Consider the following 18,024-nt stretch of genomic DNA (forward strand, 5'->3'; position numbering starts at 1 on the left):
GCGTCGGGGCGTTAACCCCACAATCAATCAATCAATCAATCAATCAATCAATCAATCAATCAATCAATCAATCAATCAATCAATCAATCAATCAATCAATCAATCAATCAATCAATCAAGTTGAATGAGGGGCCTTCCTTTCCTTTCCGTCCCACCCTTTCTGCCAAGAAAACAGCGGCCGCACTAGGATGCTACCCCGCGCCTAGCATCGCGTAAGTGTGGCCATCAATGCCCCGGATTCACTGTTGACGCAGCGCGTGTGACTTTTCATTGGATTAGTACCTGTTTAAAACAACCGCCACGCATTGCATATGCTGATGCTGATACTGGAAAACCAGCGCGTCTGTAGCGTCTCTTTTTTATGCGTTAATTGTCTAGTTGGCGCGTTCCTCGAGTCGGAAGATTCGCGTCCCATCGTATGATCCATCAGCCTCCAATAAACGCAGCCCGATCACTCGCGCAGGCGCCACGTGCGTTTTGTTTGTTTTTGCATTTGATCGCGGTTCTACGACGGAGGCTGTGCATGGTATCAAGGCGTGCCGTTGCCGACTTCGGTCCACCAGGACTGTGACGTGCGTCCCAGAAGGTTCGGGAAGTCTTTGCCGAGATGTCGCGGTTCGGAAGAGTATAGTTTTTTCCCAAAGGCTAGCGACCGTATGTCAGCATCTCGAACCATATTTGTTGTGTTGCGTCAATGGACTCGTCGGGGACTCATGTACTGCTCGGTTGCATCTGAGTGACTTCAGCACGCCAACCGCATGAAGGCTTGGAGCATTGCGTGAGTGTTGGTTCATCGGTATAAACTCGGTCGCCTCTTTCACTTCTCCTCAGGTTCATCAATAGTTATTTTCCTGTCATCTTAAAGGCCCCTTCTTGTGTCAGCTTGTTTCTAGCAGAACATACAGTTCGGCTACAAAATGGCTTCTCAAAGACTCGTTCTAATTGGTACTGGGCGCTTTATTTGCAGCGTTATGGCCAAGGATAAAAAATTGGAGAAACGCGGAACCTTAGCTTCGCTACTCCGTATCTCATGCACTCTGACAGATATGAAGTTGCTCTAAATCTCACGCGGGCTATCTAACGCGGAAAATCTGTTATCTTCTGTTACTTTGTCGGAGAACGCATTGTTCTGCACAGATAACTTTTTATGTCACCAGAAGAAAATGTTCGCTCAGAATGAAACGCAAACAAATGAATCTGTTTTCTGTATCTTGAACACTCGATCGGAATGGGAGGGTTTAATGCGACGCGACTTCTATTGCAGTCGCTAGCGACGACAGCGCCACCGCAGCTGTGTGGCGTCGCGCCGCCGTCGGTCAACGCAGTGAACTGCTCGAGACGTCTCCCTTTTCAAATTTCGCGCTTCTGCACTCAGCTTCAGAACTCCATCACTTCGGTGGCTTCCGCCCGTGCTCATTCTCTATCGGTGTACCCTACGTAGCCCGTCGAATCAGCCATGATCTTCATCCTGGATGGCATGCTCTCCAATAATCTTCACCCGTGTTCGGACACCTTACGAAACATCTCGTTACAAACCCATCGCCACGCATGCCTCCTCAGTGCATCTTTGTGCACACAACAAAAAGAACAAGAACAAGGGGAGATTGCTGCTCATACGAGGCTGCAATTGACAGCGCCATCCGGTGCATTGTTAAGACGAAAACTGCATTGGGGAAAATCGCTTTGAGTGAACAGGCTGCGGAATATCTTCTTTCGTATATTTGCTTTGCTCTTGCTGTTCACTGCTCCTTTGAGCAACCCCTCTCCCTCCCCAGCAAAGGGTGCGCGTTAATGGAGTATAAATCGAACAAAATTACCTTGTTTTAGTCTATAATCCGCATTCAAAGATGTCACTGTAAGTCTAACATACAGGTATAATATGTGCTATAATGTGCGTCTTGAGCATGATGATCACCAGGGGCCTTCATCAGAACTGGTACGTTTAGCTCCTTGACTGATCCTCCGTTAAGGGAACAAGGTTGACATATTTTATTTTTGTCCTTGTAGACTTTCCCAAGTATGGGACACACAAGAGAATGTAGACGCTCTCACCTCTTTTGCCGCCCTCCCCATCTCTGACTAGTCGTCGAGTCACCCCATCTTAATAAACAATAACAACAATGCAGTGAAACCCCGGTTATATGTCCCTGGATTTTACGACAACCCGGGTTTTACGACGAACTAGTCGGGCCCCTGCGAAGTCCCCGTAGAAACGATGTATTAAAACCCCCGGTTATCTGACTTGATTTTATGCCTGACCCGCCTTATCCGACGACCCATGCGAAGCGCGCGACCCGCGGCACTTTCATTTCGTCACGGCGGACGAAATGAAAGTGCCACGGGCCTGTTCCGCGGACCTGAAGCCCGCTCAATCAGTTCTCGCCGGCGTAGCTTTCTTCTCCGTCTCATTTTTTGTTCCTCTCCCCTGCAGCAGCTGCCCACTCCCTCGCGTATTCGCTTTCCCCCTCTCCTCGCTGGCGTCTCCTTGTTGAGCTGCGGTCGCAGGGGCAGTGTGCACAGTGCAGGTGTCCATTTCTTCCGTCAGCAATTAATCGCCAACGAGGTGTTGCGCTGACAGGTTTAGGCTTCCACGTGTGTGTGCCATGATTCGCACTGGCTGGTGGGAATCGCGGAAGTGGACTGCAGTGCGAGGTTTCTTTTAATACAACGTGAATGACACCTGCACTGCGTTATTCCTTCCGCATTTACTTTTTTTTTAATAATTTGGCTTTCCGAGCAATGCAAAGCATTAGTTTGTAGTTTCCATTAAAGTTACTTGCAAATCTGTCGCGGGAAGCTGGTTTGTAGGCGTTATTGTTGTTGTTGTTCGGATTGTACGGCGCTTTTTCATGGTCCCGAGAAAGTCTTATAATCGGGTTTCAACTGTAATAATTTTTGTTTTGCGTACGACACCGCATATTTACCTTCTCGGCCATCAGGACCCTCCGAGTGCATGGGCCGTTGGAGCGTATAATGTTTACGAGCAAGAGCACTATCGAGAGTTTAAAATTTCAACGTATATAGTGGCGGAAAGCGAATGGTAGTGATGTCCCCCTCATTCCTTCCCCACCTCTTCCCCGCCTGTTACGCTGCGGACGGCCGCGGGACATCGCGAGCTGTTGGAAGATCGCTCATTAAACACTACCGCATTTAACACTGGCTCGCGTTTTCTTTTTTAGAGCTTATACATTTCATCAGTTGAACCTTGATAAGATAACGGCAAGTTCCTGTCTGTGTTGTGCTTGCGCAGTTAGACGATCCTGTCGACTGCGCCAGTTTCAGTGCCGCAAAAGAACAGCCTACTGAAAGAATTACTTAGTTTAGGAGGAAGAAGTTGGAAGGGCTTTAATGCGACGCTGGCGACGCAGCAAAGCCAATACAGTCCTCTCCGTATGCATACGCGGCCTATTTCCCATATCGACGCGTTATGATATCCGTAGGCCCGAAGCCTTGTCCCATTAGCCATGCGTGTGCGGTGATTCGATCGCCAAGCTGTATTGCGCACACACTGATTTTTCGCCCTCATTTCCTTTCGCGTGGCGGTATTTCGGTCTGTGGGCAGCAGTTCCTGTTACAGGGCGCTTGGAGGGATCGATTGGCATTGACCTCGATTGGGTCACGCTTGCTGGTTTACGCTGAAAGCGTTTACGTGTCCGACAAAGCGGTGCACGTATACAGTGTAGCATCGCATTAGTGATTCGTGTCTCTCGTTGTGATCGATATGTCCCCATCTGTCGGCTTCACTGCTAGTAACGTTTGCACGCACCGACAACGTTCCCCCTAATAGCTTTGTCGTGTGCTCTTCGCTGCGCAAATAATCCGGTCGTTTCAGCTCAGTTCGGTGCACGTTTCTCCGCCTTTTCCACGTCGTAGCACAAGTCCAACTGATTATTATTAACGGATAATAGCTTACGAATCAGAATATTCTGAGCTGGCCATTGTGCGCTCGTATAGTAGACGTCGTATTCGAGGAAGAAGGCAGCAGTTTAGGCAGGGTAAACGCATTTGACGTGCCACTTTCATGGATAACGGTTTCAAAGCGTTGCTTGTTTTCGAACTAAACGCATTGCTTGTCTCTGGTGGAGAATGTTCTGGTATGACAACGTGGATATTTGGATAAAATGACGACAATCGCCATTAATGTGTCAAGGAGGGCGGGTGTGGAACAGGAGAAAATGATCATATGGAGAAAAACATGCAATACTCAGTGGCTAACGACGACGATGACAATAAAAACAATGAGAAGAAGACTGGGAAAGATGAAAAATACATTTCCGAAGTATTCAATTGGATATTCGTCGCTGCCGCCTGGTCTCAAACTACCCGCGCGAGATCTTGCATAAACCGGTTTTTTTCGTTGTGAATATCGACCGATCATCTTGTAATGGCTAAGGCAAACACCACGAGGGAGCCTTCTGAAGTGACTGTTAAGTTGGTGAAATTCACGGTGTATTTTTTTTTTCTCAAATTCTATCAACGTCACAGGAGGGGCGTGGGAAACGTCAACAGTTGTCAACCGTGATCCGTTTTTTCTACGCCCTGCATCCGTGACATAGTTCAGCACGTTCGCCTGAAAGCTGTTCGCTTAGTAGCGGCGTGTGAACTTGCAAGCTCACATTCACTGCCGCAACAGTTAGTACAGTATTATCTTTCCGTGGTGGAACAAGCACACTGCTGTGCCGTAATTCCCTCTGTGCAGTTGTGCCTCTCCTTGTCTGTGTTTGATGCCGTCACCCCGTGTTTGTGTGAACGTACCGTGGTGTTCTTCTTCTCCTCAACCCTTCTTCGTTCCTCTTCTTGCGTTCCAGATGAGCGGCAAGCGCACTCGGAGCTTTAAGATCGCCGTGCACCGCCGAGACGAGCGCGACATCTGGCAACCCCGGGCAGGCGGCAACTGCTGCCAGCGACACGGCACCCTCAGCGCGGCCACCACTCCCGGAAGGGGATACGGTGCGTCTCTCCTTCCCCGTCTCTCTGGCTTCGCCTCGTACCCCAAGTGTGAGACAAAACTTTGGGCAAGTGGGCAGCTTCAGCCGTTTCGACAAGAGGGTTTGTCTTCGTCGTCCTGACCCTCTTGTCGACACGTTGGCACCGGGCTGAAGTTGCCATCTTGTTCAGAGTGCTGTCTCCTGATTGCTTGCCACCTTCTAGGCTTGCACAGTTTACAGAGCCTACGGGTCTTTGATGGTTGTAGCGACCGTTAACTGATGATCAACCGACATCACACATGCATGTCTTAGCTCTTAGCTGCGTGACCCTATGCAGGGGTGGGAGCCATTTGTAGACGTCTTCGCCTTGCGATGGGCACCCAACTTTTGTTGCCGCTGCTGCTGCTGCTGATGATGATAATCCCTGCGTCAGTTTGAGGAACAGTGATGCAGTTTATAATACATTTTTCGCCCTCTTTCGAAGCTATAGAGTGGGGTGACCACGTGCGAATAGGCGTGCGGATATGCGTGCCTTGACTAAGGTGGCTTACCCTGATGATGATGATGATGATGATGATGATGATGATGACGACGTGGCGGTCTCTGCAGGCTGCGGCTCCCTGTCGTCTGCGGCGGCCGACGAGTGCGAGGAAGGGTCCTCCGGCGCGTCCCCGTGGCGCCGCCCTGGCGGCGGTGGCGTCTCCCTCTTCGGCAGCATGGTGCGCGCCATCGCCACCGAGTTCCTGCCCGACGGCCGGGACCGCAAGTACTACGCGGACCACTACACCTGCAGGCCGCCGCCGCTCTTCGTCTTCGTCGTCACGCTCATCGAGGTACCTACGCAGTGGCACTGCTATACCCCCTCTCTTCTATATGTACCCACACACACTCATGTAAATATATACGTCCAGAGAATCAGTGATCAATGGAGTTGTAGCGGCCAATCAAAGGGCATCAGAAGTCGTTAGAAGGAATGGTATGAAATATCGCTCAATTCAGGTTCTTCCGGGTCCATTTTATCTTTTGGTTTTTGTTATTGCAGAGAGGGAGATGGGGGCCTGTCGTACTAACTCAAAAGAACGTAAATCTTGGTACGCTATCGTTCAGAGGATAGTGAGATTTCTGAAAAAGTAGTGGTATCGAGGTAAATAAAAAGAAAAATAGCGTGTATCGGTGCTTGAGGCATAGAAACACACCTGGACTATGAAAGTTGCCGTGGTAGAGTTACATGCGTCAATTCAGACCGCCTGCAGACCCTCCAACATGTGCTCAGATGTCGTACACGCAAGCAATTTCGTTTTGCTCCTCCACAAAAAAAGAAAACGAACAACCGAGCTCGTGTTCGCTTTTATTAGCAACACAAAACGGCGCATGATTGAGCAGAGCTGATGTGGGCTTCAGCGGAAGGTCAACGCGCGTTTTCCTTAACCGTGAGGTTAAGAGTTAAGACTACCACCAGCTCGGTGTCCTTCACACTTGTAACTGTGCGCGCGTGTACACTATAGTCAACGGCTGTGCGCGATCTGGTTTTCTCAGCACGCGCGCGCCTCGTATACCCACGCTCGGCACCGGTGGTTGTTGCGTTACGTGCTACTACGGTGACCTCCAAGGCGTGGGCCTCGCCCCCCTGCTTTTCTTTCTTTCTCCGGAGGGGTCCCTTAACGCCCACCTCTAGCGTTGCCCGTGGATGGTTGCCGTGCGCACGCGCATTATATATACACATGCTCTATCCCATTGTGCATACATGCGTTCCTTCCCTGTCGCACGCGTTCTGACCACTTTGCCTTCTCCGGGGCGGGGTTTTTAGAGTGGCTGTATTCGAGAAGCGTACGCACTGCCCACAATAGTTGGCCTTTGGGGGCAGTAGGAAATAAAAGTAAATTGGCCCGGAGGCAGCTTCTAACGTTAGCAGTTAACTGCGCTGAGCTTACATGAGGAAAACTAAAATACGGACATTTTTAGAGGCGAAAGCCGTATGTGTCCCATTGTGCGAGAAAGCGGCGTTGTTGTCCGCTACGGAAAACGACCGCCGCTATGAGGACTAAAGAGAAACGCAAAAGTTGTGATGTCTGTGCCAAAGTGCGTGTTTTGATTAAGTTCGATGGAGCAAGTCAATATATATTAAAAAGAAAATTTGGCGCATTGGAGTTCGTATTGGGGTCCGCGTATAGGGGTCTGTATTGGAGTCGAACCCGGGACTCTAGCGTGTAATCCGAGCGCGTTGCCACCACTCTACCTCAGCACGCTGTCAGCGCCGGGACAATGCGCACGTCATGTCACGCGACAGATCACTTGACGGCACGTGAGTAGAACGGGTACACGCCAAGCACGGAGAACTCTGATTTTGGGGAAGTGTCGCAGTAATTCGCGCCAAATGGCGAAGAGACTGAAGTGAAGAAAAAGACGCAAACACGGTGTATAGCAGGAAAGAAGTGTTTGTTAAGTATCGCCAGCGGGATTAATGCTGTGGTATCTGTGACCAGCCAGCGTCACGAGCCGTGCAGATCGGCGTTTCTGTAACTGCTTAGTTGTCACCTCCGAGAAGCCCGGGACATTGATGGACGAGCGGAAGTCGCGGAGGGAGTGAGAATTTTGCGGGATGCGTGCGCCTTGTCAGGTGCACGTGGCGGCACGTGCGCAGAACAGTTGCGCGCGGAGGAGAGCTCTGACTCTGGCTAAGTTGCAGCGTGAATGTGCGGCCAGTACGCCTGTTGGAGCAATTCGCATCAAAGGACGAAAACGATCGAAGAGACTCAAACATGAGGTAGCTATAAAGGAGTCTTTAATAATTGCTAAGCTTTCGCCTTCAAGCAAGCAATATTTCAAGCAACACAAAAAGCCGGAGGATTTTTTTTTTGAAGACCAGATTGCTATAGTTTGTGCTGGAGAATTTTTTTTGTTTTTTTCTGAAGACCAGATCGCTATAGTTTGTGCTGGATATTTTTTTTTTTTTGAAGACCAGATCGCTATAGTTCGTTTGCAGCGAACTGTCAGCATTTGCACAGCCGGAAAAAGAAGCAAAAAAAGTAGGCGTTAGCCACGGTATGGTGGTTCTAGCCACCATAGGCAGGGCCCTCGCACAGAGAGCCGCATCTGAATCAACACTGGGAGGATGCCGGGACGTTTGGTCAGCGGAGTTCGCATCCGCCGCCGTACTTTCGCATGCGAGCGAGGCGCGGTGCCTCCACTTCCGCCGCTACTCTGTCGTGCCTCCCCGCTGCTTCCGGTTCGTTGTCGCCGTGGTCCCGTCCTCGTTGCGTCGCTATGCTTGCGGTGCGTGCCTGCGCTGTTTGACCGGATGGGTTCGCACCGGCATGTCAATGGACACTGTGTGTGTACACCCACAGCCGGCCGTCTGGCGGAAGTTGGCGTTGAAAAGCGCGCACCGCCTTTAGCAACAACGTCATACAAAAAATGTGTGAAAAAAACAGAAGGGGGTTTTTCGCCCCAGTAAGCGTGCGTCATCTCGATGTTAACGAGTACGGCAAAGAGGGAACGAAAGGGAAAGAAAAAAATATCAGTGGCTTAGCTCGGCTATGCCAGGATATATACGTAGCGTGAGCTAAGGTTCAGCTCGTTATTCTTAGCTTCCCTGCTTGTCCAGGATTAGCTGATTATCATGCCTGCTGCTGCTAAAATGATTCCCAATCCAATACAACCCAATCCAAATCCAATCTAGTCGCGGCGGTGGCGGCTCCGGCGCGCCATCTGTGCGCCTTGAGACGTCACTGCTCCTCGCGCATGCGCAGCACGTCTCTCCAGGAGCTACAGGAAACTGGTCAACCTCGGCCAGTGTAGCTCCCGCTACAAAACTATGAGCCATGGATGACCAGCGAAGCTTTCTAGCACACCACACAGAGTTGACACAGAATTTAGGCGAAAGGTACGGGCAAATTTGATTTTTCTTGAATGTTGACGGTGGGCATCCGTAAGAGAGACATGCACTTCTATTTTTGACTGTCCACTGACCTTTAAAATGGTGCCTATAGATAATCAATCTACTCGAGGTGCATACACAAATGATGAGACATATATATAGGCTTGTGGTCCGAATGATGTTTTGAACGGCATGCGACTTAGGCGAGGGCTACGTGCTATATCACACACACGTCGGGTTGTTCGTTTTCCAATGCCTCTTGCTATGGAACGCCTGGCGCTTCAAGGACACGGGGAGCATTCGAGTTTCTATGCGGAGACGCAAAAAATACACTGAACCCTTGCCATATAAGCTTGAGCTCACAATTGCGAGGACACCTAAGCCCTCCTTATGGTGTAGTGTTTGCGATAGCAATAGTGGCCAATCGCCAAACGTCTTTCTCATTATCATCATCACGATCGTCTGAATTTTCCCTGGGCGTCCTTTTCGCTTACTGTCTCGGCACACACCCTCGTTCGCACTGCCAAGCAATTTAGCGAGAACTAGCGAGAACGTACTTTGTAAACGCTATTTAAGAATAAATTCAATTTCTTTAAAGCTCTTAGTCACTAGTCAAACAGGGCGCCCGCGTCACACCTGCTCCCCTACTCCAGTTTTTCTTTTTTGTTTTTTTAGTTTCACACGTGGTGAGGGCGCTTATATAGGACGGGCGGTGCGCACAAACTGGCCGTAACCGGATGGTTCCGGTTTGCACCCATCGCCGCAGCCGGCCCGGGTTGCCCAGGGCGTTAAGTTCGCTTCCGCTATACATCCGGTCTCACGTTACCCAGGATGTTCGCGCTTCGCGAACCTGGTCTGTTTGCTTGTTTGGTTTTTTTTTTGTCAATTTTTATTTCTCTGACTTTTCGCATTTCTTTTCACGGCGGTTCAGTTCGGGCACACCTGTTGCAGCCGGCGAACGCCGCCTTGTGGAACCCGGATGTGGAATGCAGACGACTCTTGTCGAATATCGTCTGCGCATTAGTACTGAACCTCTCAGGGAGTTTTTTTTCCCCAACATTCCTTGCCTGTTGGTGCGTAGCGTAGTAAAGGAAAGCGTTTTTTTTTTTCGTAACTATGCATTAGGATGAAGTGACTCAGAATAAAGTGTTTTTTTTTTTTAACGAGCAGCAGACGACACTATATTGAAGCATAAGGCAAAAGTATGCAACAATGAAGGAATGGCTTTAATTAAAAAAATGTTTTCACAAAACTGCTGGCCTAATTGGGCTCAAATTTTGCGCGAAGGTATCATTTTGGTGTCTATATTTTTCTTCTGCGAAAATGCAGGCAACCGCATTGCCCTAGGTCATTGCGTTCTAAGAAAAAAAACTGTTTTCGTCTAGGGCCGCAAGGCTAAGCCTTTTTTTTTTTACATGTATCCACGTAGGGAAATATTTTCCCGCCAGGTTTTAGGCGAAAAGTGGTTTTTAATCGATTGCTCAAAAAACCAGGGCATCGGTGCCGCCTGTGCTATCTTTAAACAAAATCTGTGCTATCTTTAAACAAAATTTACCACAAATTGAGGCCCTCGTGAGAAATCTCATGAGGCATCCAGTGGACGATTAATAAAAATTGTTTGAAGACTCATGGGTTTTTGCAACACCCGGTGGCGTCGCGGCGGTCCATTCCGCCGCGGAATCACTCGCCTACAACGGCGCGGTTATTTTTATTGATAGAAAAAAGGACGCGTATATAACTATGGCCCAGATTTTGTCGGTTGGGCGGTTTCCGACAGCGGAGGGTATATAATCTGGAAGACAATGCGCCCTTTCATATCTGCTTGACTCGGCGTCTTGGGAGGCCCTCGCTTCGAGGCCATTAGTGGGGCTTCGGCAGCGGTTTCAAAAACGGCACGTGGTGAACCGCCCCGCCTGCCCTCAAATGCGCCCTCCAACCCAACGACATCCCTGTTTCTGGAGTATCGTCATTCCATACTACGTCTCCCCACGTGTTCGCTGTCTTCTCTCGTACGTAGTCCTACGCACGCTTCCGTGTAGGGGAGAGTCTGGGGAGGGGTGAGATGGTAAGGAAAAGGAGGAGGAGGAGGAGGAGGAGGAGGAGGAGGAGGAGGAGGAGGAGAAGAAAGGCGACGGCTAATTGAATTCCGGCACATGCCCTTGTGCGGGCACACACATTTGGCAGCCTCATTCCAGACACATCCGGTCCCGGGAAACGTCGCGAGGTCCAAACACGAGCTTTTGGCACGTCGTTGGGTTTCCGCCGTAGTTGAATGTTTTATTTGTTTGTTACTTTCCGTATTCGCCGCGCAGTGTTGCGCGAAAGACGCGTATTGGCGGAGAAAAGTTGAATTTCAGCATCGACGTCACTTAGCGAGTCGGATAAACTGAGGACGGATTCACGATAGCGACGTATGTCGGTGCTTTGGCTCTGAAGGTGGTATCGTATCATCATAATCGTCTTAAGGGTGTTGGTGTCTACTGCAGGGTGAAAGCTTCTCCCATACAATCTCAACGCTGTTGATCCTTTCCATACAAGCCGCCGCTAATTGTAGTTCGTTCATAATAAGCTGGTCCTTGTAACGCGACATATCAAGATAGCTAACCTGTGAACAGGCTCCCTGAGATAAAACTCTGAGATAAAACTCTAAAATAAAGCAGGTTCCTGTGCGCTGAACATTTGCGCAAGAACGCCAAGAACATCGGACGGCTGTTTACACGGCGTCAAACTGCACGTTAGAGGCGTACAGTTACGTGATGTCAAACTATGCGCCATATCGCTGTACGTTGAAAGCTTGTCAATGCGCATACGTGGTGATGACGTAAATGGCCCGGTTTCCGGAGAGGTAAAAAGCGTGCGGAAACGTGTCGTTCTCCGCACATGTGTCTGGCCCTTAAGGTGACAGCAATGAGCACGCGAAGTTCAACAAATTGCCGAGTAAATGGAGGAACGAACACCCTCCTTTTACGACGGGGTAATGCAAGCTTGCAGTGTAGTGCCATTTGAACGTCTGAGGATCGTCTAAGCCGGAAGCACCGACGAGCCGTTTTTAGCTCGCCCTTCCGAGCGAGCCGCGGGCCGCCGGGAACGGTCCTGTCTACGACCGCGGGCACCCTTTGGGAAGATGAGTGGGCGGAAAGGGTTGGGGGCAGAGGGAGTCCTTGCCGTATATGCCCGGCGGCCTTCGCCGTGCGTTTCAGACGACCGAATTAACCGCTTCCCCCGCTTGTGAATGAGCACCGCTCGTATACGATATACTCCGTCTCAGCGCCGCTCGGTGCAATGCTGGCAGAGTGAGATTTCGGCGCACGTTAAAGATCCCCAGGTGGCCAAAATTAATCCGGAGCCCTCCACTACGGCGCGCCTCATCGCCAGCGTTGCGTCGGCGCGTTAAACCCACAATCAGAATCAATGCTGGCAGAGCCACGACTGGCGTCAGCGAATGAGCAAAGCGCACGCCGCGGAATCAGCCAATCAGAGGAGCGCCAGGGGCGCTGCTGTTGAAGAAACAGCCCCCGGGGTCCTACGCTTTTCGTTTTTCTTCGTTCTACACTTGCAACGTCGCAGCTTCAGCAAAGCTGCACGCAACCTACTCTCACCATCCCATCTTTGTCTAATTGGCGGGAAGCCACAACCTCGGAGATTATCCGTTCGTCTCGAAGTTGTCCACACCGTTGTCCTCATAGCTGTAACCAATTTTCTCCTCGGTTGTAGATTTACGTCCTATAGCTTTGCTGCATTCTCGAAGTGCGTTACACGTGAACTGATTACGGGGAGGGGTGGTGATTGCAGCACAAGATTTCGCCACTCAAGAAAAAGAAAAAGTCTGCCTCATATCTTCGTCTGTACCTTCGTCTCTATGCGTCCCTTGCGCCCCGGAAGAGGCTCCCTGGGGCGCGCTCCCAATCCGCCGAGTAGGAAACGATAAGAGCGCGAAATAGAGTCGCGCGTCGTCCTTGATGGGGATGGCGTGCGAACCACTCACTTTCTGGTCAGCGGGCCGCTGCTCGGGGCTGGGCCCGGGGTTCTCCTTCGGGCAACACCCGTCTCGATTAGGAGGACCGTCCTCTTCCATCACGCCATCATCAACCACGGTGTCGCCTCTTTCCCTCGCGAACCAGCTAACGAGGGCAGCTGTGACGGAATAGACTAACCAGCGGGCGGACAGCTAACGTATTTTGCCACCCACAACGCTGTCTAGGGCTTTGTTTCGTAGAGTGTGTGCGCGTGTGGGCGTCGCCGGTTCCCGAATGACCCCGTCCGCGCTCTCTTCGTCGCCCTCAACGATGCCTGCCGGAGTCGTCCTTTGCTTGCGCGGAAGGTGGACGGTGATCGACCACGCCTTGCCGGCGAGCGCGAATTATTCATCGGAGCGCCAGAGGCCGGAAGGCGAAGCCGCCCTTAGTTTTCGCGTAGTTGGGTGCAGTAGCTGGGTGCGACTGTGTTTTGGAGAAAAGGCGACACGAAAGCGACGAACAAAAAGGCGTTTTTGTCGTTCTTCCGTTTCTTTTTTTTTTTTTCGTCTCTGCGTTATCTTTACGTCTAGGGTTAGCTCGGTTCTGATTAAATTTGAGCTTCCTACGGGCCGGAATTCTTGCATTGTTGATTTCTTTTTTTTCGAAGTGGGAGTTTACGCGCCGGAGTTACTCATTGGCGCTACCGAGGGGGGCCGCCCGTGGAAGGCTGTGGATTAACGTAGGTGCCACTGGAGTCTTAGGGCACATGAGCAGAATTGTGCGCAGAAGGGTGGTTTGCTATTTATCGTCCTTACCAGTATATAAAAAAAAAAAAACACAATGGGAATGATGCGCCAGTAGAAGTACGTACCTCAATGTAGCCCTCTACGTTATCTAAACTGTATTATAAACTGCTACCTATTTGTAGAGATATTGCAACGCACTGTCTGCCTTCTGGGCATACCAGTTTTTCGGCCCTGCTTGAAAAACGACAACAGTGAAAAATGGAAGTGACACCACAGACCCTTGAGGGACCCCAGTTTCCACATTTTTTTCTTCTCGAATACGTGTCTGACCGCCTCATGTCGTCCGCTGCGGTACAGACGCTTCTCTTCATTGACCACTCAAGAGGACTCCGTCTTCAACGCCTCCGCGCAACAACGACGTTATTCGCGAGCTTTGCCGGTGGTCTACTTCCGTGGTCGTGGGAGGACGCGCTAAGGCGCCGCACCTGAGTTCATCCAACGCCTCCGAATGGAACATGCCCGCGTACGCGGAGCTACTGCTCTTGAAGGCGACCACGGCTTTTTTTCTGTTCAACCTACACACACCAAAGTGATTCCAGCGCAAGCTTAGTCCGGTGGAGGAGCTGGGTTATCGAAAAAGGCAAGTGGTCGCACAGCGCACCCTTGCCCTTTCCTAGTAAGGGGTCGTTGGTTCGTCGCGGAGCCGCTAGTGTGTACACGCGTAGGCGGCGGCCGTATACGACGACGGCGACGACCTCGTTGTTCGCATCGTAGTTTCCCGACGAAGGCGGTCGTTGGTGCGCTACGCGGCGTTGTCTTCTATCGCGGTCACGTGGTGGTCACGTGGACAGCGCTGACCATTTTCGTTGCACAGTGTGATGAAGAAATATGGCGGGAGGATGCAAGCGCAGCGGCTACTCCAAATATAGCGAAACTGTCTGTCGCGGGATGTGTGTTCGTTTTTGTTCGGTATAAACGAGAATTCGGTGTAGGGAGGCCGTTGTATTTTCCTAACGCAGTGCAATCAAGTTTGTTCGGCGAAGGGATTCAGCTGCACGGGTTACTCCGAATATAGCGAAACTCTCCGTCACGGTTTGCGTGTTCGTTGTAAACTGCAATTCATAACGGAAGGTTTATTTCGGTATAACCGAGCTTTCGTTATAGATGCGGCAGCTGTATGAGTGCGGAAACATGTGCCACCTCTGGCGGGCTCGTATACCTGTGCGTTGCTGTGGGCATTTCTGCCAGCTGGTGTGTGAACGCTAGACCGGGAGCTCTGTGTATCCTCTTCCGTCACTGAAATAGCCATAGTTTCGTTTTCAAAAAAAGTCACGCGTTGGCGTCGAGAACTTTCTTAGAGCGGGAAATTTTCTAGTCAGTTTTGTTCAGTGGCATTCTCCACGTTGGTCCACTTTTTCTCCCCTGTTGTAAATCGTCGAAAGAGTTTAAGCCTCGCAACCACTGCGGTTGTCGCTTTTTTCCTATAGTGAAACGTCCCGCATACAGGGAATTATGGGAATACGTAAACCCTCGCTAATTATACGCACGCAGGAGTAACTAATGCTCATGATCTTTCCAAGAATAGAAAAACTTGACACAGTCCCTCAGAATAGAAAATCATGACACAGTTTTCGTGTTTCTGTCTTAGCTGAAGCGCGAATTACGGTACCATATGTTGTCCTCCGTATACTCCGTGCATACGGAATTCATACGGACCATGATTTGGCGTTCCTGGCGGTCGCAGAGAGATGAAACGGGGATCAAAAAACTTTTTAGCGTAATATCGTACCCCGTTATCATGTGTTGCGGACACATATCTTTGTTGTCATTTCGACAGTGTGTCAACAAAGATACAAATTTCGTATTCCCATAATTCCGTATACATACGGAACGTTTCAGCAAGGCTCCTCAGCTCCCGAATGCGCTCCCGAATGCGCTGCCGGCCACGGTACTGCATCTATCCTCCGTTTCATCGCTTCATTTCGCTCCTTTCTCACATTCCATTACGAGTAACGACATGCGGCGTGCGCGTTCGGCAGCGGACGTTCCTGGCGACGATGAAAGCGGCGCACGGGTCGTTCATACATGTATGCTCTGTTCGGTCGTGCGGAACGGGCGGGGCACGAAGACCGCGTGGACGCGCAAATTAACCGCGTTGCTCTCTCGCTCTCTCTTTCCCTTTCTCTCTGCCGATGAGTCTCGCCGCGAGAGTTGGTCGACCGCCGCTGCTGTTCTTGCCGCCGTAACTTCCATCTGTCAGTGCTGCGTGGTACCGACGGTGCCGCCGAAAGCGAGCCGAAGACGCCTTCGTTGCCGGGTGATCTATGGACGGCAGCGGTGGAACGCAGCTGAAGAAGCGATCCGTAAAGCCGTGTGTCGGACGGCCGGGAGCGGTGTCCCTTTAAACAGTGCTGAGAGAGGGGGGGAGAGACGCGTTTGGCCTTTTAATTGAATCCCGGGAATGCTGCCCCCACCCCCTGTTCCGTCGTTTCAACTTCGCCCTTCTTTATACACCACATGTATCGCTTGCTCTGTCTGTCCTGTCTTGTAACCCCTTGTAAAACGTGTTCAAAGAGCCCGCGCTTTTGTTCTAAGAGCGGTATACTCGGGTACAACTTAAGAACGGCAACGGAAGTTGCCGCTGTGCCTCATCACCGCAGCAGGATGTTACTCCGCGCGGCGCAAGTGTACGTTACTGGGAATACTTTGAACATGTTATGAGACGTTTCCGTGATTTTTTTTGGCCTACTATGCTTATAAATTACTGCAGCGACGACAAACAAACGACGCGAGAAAAGGCAGACGATATCACACATTCACAGCAATCTTCTTTCAAAATGCGCGCGCCCGTTGACATCCGGGTCCGTCGCTTAGGCGGAGTGATACCGTACATGAGCTACTGAAGTTCTTAACTTGTTCCCGAGTGTAGTAGCAACGCAGCGGACACTACATTTTGCGAAACCCGATGTTGCGAATTTTTACGTATAATGAATATGCTTTGGCGTGGTGGCTGGTTGCGCTTTTTTGAGCTTTATCACTGTAGGGGTGCTTTATTTAACGAAACTAATTAATTTTCAACTTCGTTGGACTAAGTCGGGGGAGAAGCTGGGAAATTTTGTATGCTCCATTTCGAGCGAGCCCTGCTTGGCTTAAAGCAGACGATGAGGTTTGACGCAGCTCAAGCCAGGCGGGGCATCAGTTTTCGTGCATGTCAAGGGCCTCACAACTCCGACTACGACACGACTGAAATGGACGCGAAGTGGACATTTTCTAAACGATCCCTACTCGGAATGGCACGTCCCAGGTGCGGAATTGTCAGTTTTGTCCATTTCATGCTCGTTTCAAAGTGTACTGAGTACACTGTATTAGCGCAAGGACAAAACACACACAAAAAAAAGAAAAACAGGACGAACGCTAGGTTTTCTTCCCCTTTGTGCTCCGTCCTTGCGCTAACCAAACCAGCTAGCCCAACTTTTCGTCCTTAATTGAAAGTGTACATTTCTTATGAGCCCTGATTGGCTGAAAGCAGCCCACCCGGATGTGACGTAGCTCAAACAAGGTGGGGCTTCGGCCTCTGTGCGTGTCATTGGTCAGAAGCCTCGCGAGTGCAATTACGTCACCACTGAAATGAACTCGGAGTGGACATAATTCCGCCACCAGAACGCGACACGCCGAACCTTCCTACGGCGCAGCGGGCCCTGCAAAAGCTACGCCGCGTCTTGAGAAACCGGAGAAACGCCGTGAACGAGAAAAAGCATTGCCCCGCGTGGTGTGCGCTACAAATTACGCCTCTCTCTCTCCGCTGTTCCGCGGCGTCGGAGACACGCGCCCCGCAGCGAGCCCCGACAGAGCGGGCGGAACCGTTCCCTCCTCGCCCAAGAACTCGCGTGCCATGCGCCGGGAAGAAAAAGATGAATTATAGGCAGCCCTCCGTCTCCTCTTCCTCATCGGCGCGGCTACCTGCTCCTGCGTTGCTACCGGCTACCTCCGCTTGCTTTCGGAGCGTGTATCCGTCCGACGACAGATGGTAGGCGCGCCGACGGCGGTGCCGGATCGCTCGGCACGCACGGCAGCGCGACGGCTCCGACGTCGGCTGGCGCTGTTGTTGCCTCACACGTCGGCGTGAGGCGTGAGCCGAGTCTCCGGCACGCTCTCTTTTGAAGCCTCCGCCTCAGAGCATCGGCTTGGGCAAAGGAACAGCGCCCATGTTGCCGAGAGTAGGGTACAAAAGACGCTGGAGGGCGTTTACGACGCTGTTCTCGTTTGGCAGCCTCCCGTTTAATTGGTGGAAGACGTTGCCAACGTTGCTTCGGTGGTTGTCCAGTGTTGTTCGGCCCAAGTGGGATGCGCTCCGGGCCCTACCAACGTTTATTTGATCTTTAATGTAAATTCGCCTGCAGAAAGCCTATTCTGATGTCTGGTTGTTCTTTACCCTTTGCCGCAGTAGTCTCGAAGTGATACCACTCCGGGAGATCCTTATTTGGTGTTCACGATGCTAAAAAGGTGGAGCGGGATTA

General features: G+C 51.0%; 1 protein-coding gene across 4 annotated transcripts in view; it reads left to right on the forward strand.

Annotated features, from left to right (window-relative positions):
• Positions 1 to 18,024, forward strand: part of LOC144138486 (protein rhomboid-like) — a 190,488-nt gene that overhangs the window by 159,406 nt on the left and 13,058 nt on the right. For 3 of the 4 annotated variants that reach the window (XM_077670783.1, XM_077670785.1, XM_077670786.1), the window contains 2 exons: positions 4,809 to 4,950; positions 5,538 to 5,761. In XM_077670783.1, the coding sequence (XP_077526909.1) occupies positions 4,809 to 4,950; positions 5,538 to 5,761 (366 nt within the window). Of the gene's footprint in view, positions 1 to 556; positions 779 to 4,808; positions 4,951 to 5,537; positions 5,762 to 18,024 lie in introns of those variants that run through there. The other variant, XM_077670787.1, reaches the window with a different exon arrangement.

The sequence above is a fragment of the Haemaphysalis longicornis genome, unplaced genomic scaffold (genome assembly GCF_048455015.1).
Source record: "Haemaphysalis longicornis isolate Haplotype H1 unplaced genomic scaffold, Haemaphysalis longicornis Haplotype H1 scaffold_5, whole genome shotgun sequence".
NCBI classification, from domain to species: Eukaryota; Metazoa; Arthropoda; class Arachnida; order Ixodida; family Ixodidae; genus Haemaphysalis; species Haemaphysalis longicornis.